The following is a 5,933-nucleotide window of genomic DNA, read 5'->3' on the forward strand; positions in this document are numbered from 1 at the left end:
AAAAGTCAAAGAAAACCACAAAAAAAATATTATTCAACGCGACGCATTCATTAACAAGTACTCTCCGCTTACTGATGAGGCGCTGCGACTCATCTCCATATATCACCGTTGCTTTTTTTTTTTTTTTATATTTTTCCTTCATCGTTTGTTGTTTTTCATTTCTTCTCACCAAATTCATCGGGCGCGTCACTGAGAGGGGTTCCGGCGGCTGCGCTTTCTTCTTGAATTTGGGGTATTCTAACGGCCACGCCGTCGCGCGTGTCGATCGCAACAGTTCGCATCTGCGGGTGTTGCAGAACCGCAGGCAGATCAGGGCGAAATGATCCGCCCAAGTCAACGCGGCAAACTAGCTGTAATACAGATGCTGCCTCTGGCTTGAACTCGATATCCGGGTGGCACAGATACTCCACCGTTGCCTGCTGGCCTTCGTCTTCCCTCTGTAGCAAACAGACAAGCACAAGACGCAGAGTACCTCTGGCGGCCAGACCGTCCAAGCCCCGTTTCTATTTTCACGTAATGAGATATCATTGCAACGATGTGTGCATGCATGCATGCATGCACGTGCATATGGAGGAACAGGAATATGAGAACGCACCTGTTCTACAGCTACGGGTTTCCACCAGACTCTGTATTTGAGTTTATATGCCACCCTATACGCCTGCCATATCGCTTGTTCCTTCGTGATACCCCCCATAATAGAAAGGGTGCCAGTGGGGGCCAGCAGAGCTGTGCATGCAGGCTTCTGCAATCTGAATACAACCGGCTGCGATTGGCCCACACCTATCTCGGACTTGGGGAGGCTACGCGCGATCAGCAGCAAATCGGAGCGGGAGAAGCCGCGGGAACACAGACGAACGCTCAGCCATAAATTTGTTATGAATGCTGAGGGGTTCAGCTGGCCACTCAGAGGCAGAGGAATCGGCTTAGGAGGCAACTCCAGAGCCACCGGCCCAGCCTCGTCGTTTGCCGGGGGGGGAACAGGCACCAGGCTACGCATCGTTCGCCTCGCTGCTGCTCCCCCAACAGCCTCCATTGAGCGTTCAAAGCATTGTTAGGAGAGCAACGTCAAGCGACGTTTCCTCTCAGCAGATCATCATAGGCTTACGATGTATGCTGCAGTAGCACAGAAAAAGTATGCGGAACAGCTCGCGTTTTCTGGACCCAATACGGCAGCAGAAGCAAGGATGAAGGTAGATCGCATGCGCTGCAGCTTGAGACAGAGAATAATACAGTGAACAGCGCTTGCATCGACTGGGTGTGTGGACTTCAGTAGCTGCGGAAGGAAATTGCGTTAAAGAAAATGAAAGAAATCACACGAGGTGATCTCAGAGATGTCAGAACAATGTAAATACTTTTGTTGTTATTATTATATAGTGTACTGCGATTGGGGTCTTTACGCAGGAAACCAATGACACATAGCACGGGCACCACAGTGCAGCTCAAGTGGGACTTGTACAGAACTAGTTAGCTGGAAGAAAACACACAATACAATACTAATAGAAATATGTTGTATTACATTAGATAGAAAATTAAGATAACAAAGCCAAGGATGCTCGGCAGCCATACAAGGTTGGGGCTGGCCATGAGGCTGATGCTGAGGCTGAGACACTGCTTCCTTGCACAGTAAGCGGGATATTTATCCTTCGGCTCCTCTTGTAATATCTCTGGACTCGAGTATGTTTCAAATATTGTTATTTTATTATTCATATTAAATTAGGGGAAATAGGCTGCGTTTAGAGTTTAGGTTTAGAGTGTGTACATTATTAGGTACATACGTAGTAGCAGCAGAGTCTGCTGCTCTCTATAGTTGAGGGCCGTTCCGAGTTAGAAACTGAGAACTCTTGTTTTCATGGTGGATCACCAACTTCGAACGCTACTCGCTTGTTTTAGTATAGGATCTATATCGTCAGCGTCAGGTACGTACATGCAACTACGCAACGGGTGTAACGCGGTCTGCCTACAGATAGCATAGGAGCCTTGATTTGGCCTTGGTAGGTGGCATGTATGCAAATACAAAAGCTCTACAAGTGTATGCACAGGTAAAGCATGCAATAAAGGAAGCTACGTTGAAGTTTCCTTGTGTGCGCACATGGGGCTGGCTCGTGTCACTAGCCGCAGCGATCTGCGCTGCAACTCCATTTTAGGCTGCCTCACCCCCGCAACACCGTGGCCCTGCGCTCAACGCCCAGGGCGCCTGGGGACAAGGGAGAGGTCAGCTGCTCAGGGAAACTCTTACTTTAAGTATTGACATCCAATGCTTCCGTCCTTGATTAGGACCAGAGAGCAAGAGCTATATCCGGAATACCCCAGGTGGTAGTCATATGCAGTATCTACAGGAGAAGAGGACACCAGGTCACGAGACGGATCGTGAATTTTATGCAAACGATGAAGGAACGCCTACCCTATCCATCGAGCGAAGTTCACCAAAGAAGGAAGCCACTTCACGAATAAGACAATGAGTCACTCTGCTAAACCTACAGCATCTGATTACTGCGTCGGAACTGATGCGTGGTTTACTCTATCGCTGAGAGCATATTGTCACCGAAAGTATGGAGTTAAGCTAGTTCCCGAAGACGGGCATACTGTAGGAGCATTCCTGCAATCGATTGAGCTAGAACACGAGAAAGCACGTGTTCGCCGTCATAAGATCTACTGACACTTCGTAGGAAAGGCTGTCGACTATTGGTATCATCTACGGGAATCTAGTGTAGACTTGGAGAACTGGGAGATTAGAGTGGAAATGCCCACTAGATTCTGTGGGATTTCCGGACACTGCCAACACCAGCGCGAGTTGAGGCAACTATATCGAACATACATCGGTGTGCATATATTTCCAGAATGAAGCCCATATTCGCGCAGCTATGCGGACTAATTCCAGCTCTGGCAACAGAGCCAACCCTCGGTCGGTTGCTACTGCGACACTGCAGCAGCTCGAGAAAGGGTTCCGAAAGGGTTCTTCCTTGGATATTGTGGCTGTGTCTTGCAGTTCAACGTTCAACAGCAAATATATGGCATCTTACGCAGAGGAAGCAATTGAACGAAACTTCTCGTATCTACAGTACAATTAGATTTGCCTGCTATGCAGAGTGCAACGGTGCAAAATATGCCGTTGCATCTGACGTCAGTCAATCACTACCCCATCAGATGCAAATTAGGAGTTCTGGAGTTCCTGCAAGGCAACCGCCGAGTTTGTTTCCTTTTAAACGTTTCAAAATGCTTTCCTCAGACTCTTGTCTGAAGTGCCAGTGTGTGCCGTTTCTGCGGTTAACTCTTGGCGGAACCCCGCAGCAAGCACGCCACAAAACTCTAAAGCTTTGTCAAACAATCGTCGTTCACCTCCTAAACATGACCCCTGGCCCCTTCACTGAACAACGAAGAATGCGAATTTCAGAAGCAAAATGCATCTCCCTCTATTTCCAGCTTTGTTCGAACGGCAGGGTTGTGCAATACCGCGGAAACCAGCTGCGTTGTAGCACTCGCGTAAACACCAGCCGTTCCCCTTTAAGCAAAGAGGCTCTGTGCATTTTGAGGCGTTATCGTTTAGCTGCAGTGCAACGAAATGAAGAGAGCATGGGCAAGTTGAAAGCGCCCAAATACGCCTCTTTGTGTCTCGCTGGTTATCTTGCTTCGTTGTCTACAAGCAAACTGGTCAGGAAGGACTTGTCACATGGGAGCGCTCGGGACTGCAGTCAGTGTAAACGCGCTTCGAATTTTCAGGTTATCAGCTTCTCATTGCACTTGAATTTGATTGTGTTGAGTATAGCGGTTTTTCTCTCTCGGTTGAGGCACTTGCTTTGTTTCTGCTTGTTTCTACACTCAGTTCCCAACGAACTGGTCGCTGCGCAGTCGTGTTGTTATTGCAGAAGGGAATCCAAGTTAATGCAGCAGCCTTCAACAGCGCTTTCCCCAACCCCATCCTCTCTCTTTTCGTTATGTTTTGCCCCCGCCGCTCGACTCAGAGTAAGCAGTTCGTGCTCCTGCGAATCCGCAGTACAGCACAAACCAAATCCCTGAAACCCCATGCATGCATTCTCCCATAGCATGTGACGCGTTTATTGAGCTACTGATTAGCACTGTCGTGCCGTCTGCTGCAGACTCCTACGGAGTACTGCGAATGCAGCAAAACCAAGCGGTGGTTGCAAAGGCTTACGGAAAGAGAACCGCACAAATTCTGTCTCAGGCAGTCGAGTGTCACGAGAGCTCCCGACTCAACCTGCACTCACAAACCAAATTTACACCAGTCATTCTGATTGCTCTTAGTGCGGCAATAGCAGTAACGATGACAGACGTTCTACTTGGCTTTTCTGCTGCAGCGACACCGAAAACAATGAGGACGGTTTCAATTCGAACAAGAAACAAGAAACACGAATCAAGGAGCTTCCTCTTGCCTTTAGCTTCCTGAGCTCTTCAGACACTTTGGCACAAACCTCGCGTACACTTGCGCGGGGATATTTGTCTGTGTGTTCCTCCATATGCTGAACACAATGCGAAAACAGAAAACAGACGCATATGTGTTCTGAGCGTTTCAACTGGTAAAATATAAATGTGCATGTGAAAACAAGGTCTGTCACACTCCACTTCCGCATACGTTGCGTTTAAAGCATCAAGTGGCACGCCCAACAACGCCAAGGAATCGTTTTTGTGTTCTGTGTTCTGGCGTTCCCCCTACTGTGCTAAGTTGTTCTTGAGAAGTATTATTATACCTTCATTGTACGCTCATCGGCAGCTGTAATTCTGAATGTGTACCCATTAAGGACGACTTCAGCTCCAACAAAGAAGTCTTGAGCTGAGTATTTTCTCCCCGTTTGCTGGTTCTGCAAGCTGTTCGCTTCGAAGAACTTGCCACCTGCCTGTTATGCAGCCGCAGCGCATTCACTCGGTTAGCTACTGCAAACTCACACGAACTGTAGCAAGCACCCTAAGTAGACGCGCGCGGTGGTATACTAAGAACAACACGAAGCATAACGGCTAACTGTTTTAGTTGGAATTTGCTTTGTTCTCCTCTACTTAATGTCTGCATGTGTGCCCTTAGAATTAGGAAAACCGTGGTATATCGTACGTGGCCCGAATTGCGTTTCTGATACTCAAAGACGGTTATTTTGTCAGTCAGCTCGCGAATAGAGATCCTGAATTCTCTTCCTTCATCTTCTTTTCGTGAGCTCACCAACTCTGCCTGTAGTTGACGCAGTTAAGCGGAAGACACCGAGATGGGCGAACCAGGCGAAAGTCAAACCGTTATTTAAAATACTTTGTGCTGGCGCCTCTCTCAGGTTATGTCGGCTCGCAACTACCTACGCAAAAGCGGCTACCACTGCATTCCCAAACTCCGGTCAATTCGTATCTTTTGATTTAAACGCTTGACTTGCCTTGAAGTTGAGAATGACATCTTCACCGAAGAGAATCTCACGCTCGTTAGGATGTGGCCGTTTGGGGGTCTGCGTATCAAGGTGCAGCACAATCTCACAGTTTGTTACAGGCCCCTTTTGCATCTGTATATACATATATATATGTATATGCATATACATAAATATATATATTTATATGTAGGCCGATAATGCACAATCTCGGCGGAGGCGGAGGTGGGGGGACACGAAAGATGAATACAACGCCGCAAGCTGCGTGTACGAGGCTGGATGATCCGCCCACTTATCTAGAACTTACTATACGGGTGCAGCATTGGATTGTGTCTTCTTCAGTTCCTATGCCGAGGGCATGCGGAGGCCACGTGATTTGTGGAATTTCCTGCATGAATGATTCGAACGCGTGATGCGTGATGCAGGCACTGCGATAGCGCAGAACGCCCGCGCTTGCTGTGAATGGGGGTGTTCTTCAAAGCAACAGCTGAGCTGAGATCAGGACACTTGTTCCTTCTCTCCTTACGCGTTTCTCCTCCGGTATTATTTCCCGGCCCTGCTCAGTGTTCAGGTACTCGC

At 48.2% G+C, this 5,933-nt stretch overlaps 2 protein-coding genes across 2 annotated transcripts; both read right to left on the reverse strand.

Annotated features, from left to right (window-relative positions):
* Positions 1-155: 155 nt before the first annotated feature.
* Positions 156-1,033, reverse strand: EMH_0062090 (uncharacterized protein; the record flags this gene model as incomplete). The annotated part of the gene is made up of 2 exons (XM_013497995.1): positions 156-437; positions 626-1,033. The coding sequence occupies 2 exons, from the start codon at positions 1,031-1,033 to the stop codon at positions 156-158; spliced, it is 690 nt and encodes a 229-aa protein (XP_013353449.1).
* Positions 1,034-3,854: 2,821 nt separating this feature from the next.
* On the reverse strand, positions 3,855-4,472 carry EMH_0062100 (uncharacterized protein; the record flags this gene model as incomplete). Its single annotated transcript, XM_013497996.1, has 3 exons — positions 3,855-3,977; positions 4,151-4,213; positions 4,428-4,472. 3 exons carry the CDS (start codon positions 4,470-4,472, stop codon positions 3,855-3,857), a joined length of 231 nt encoding a protein of 76 aa, XP_013353450.1.
* Positions 4,473-5,933: the final 1,461 nt, after the last annotated feature.

Source organism: Eimeria mitis, genomic scaffold (genome assembly GCF_000499745.2).
Source record: "Eimeria mitis Houghton genomic scaffold, Emh_scaff3084, whole genome shotgun sequence".
Classification (NCBI taxonomy): domain Eukaryota; phylum Apicomplexa; class Conoidasida; order Eucoccidiorida; family Eimeriidae; genus Eimeria; species Eimeria mitis.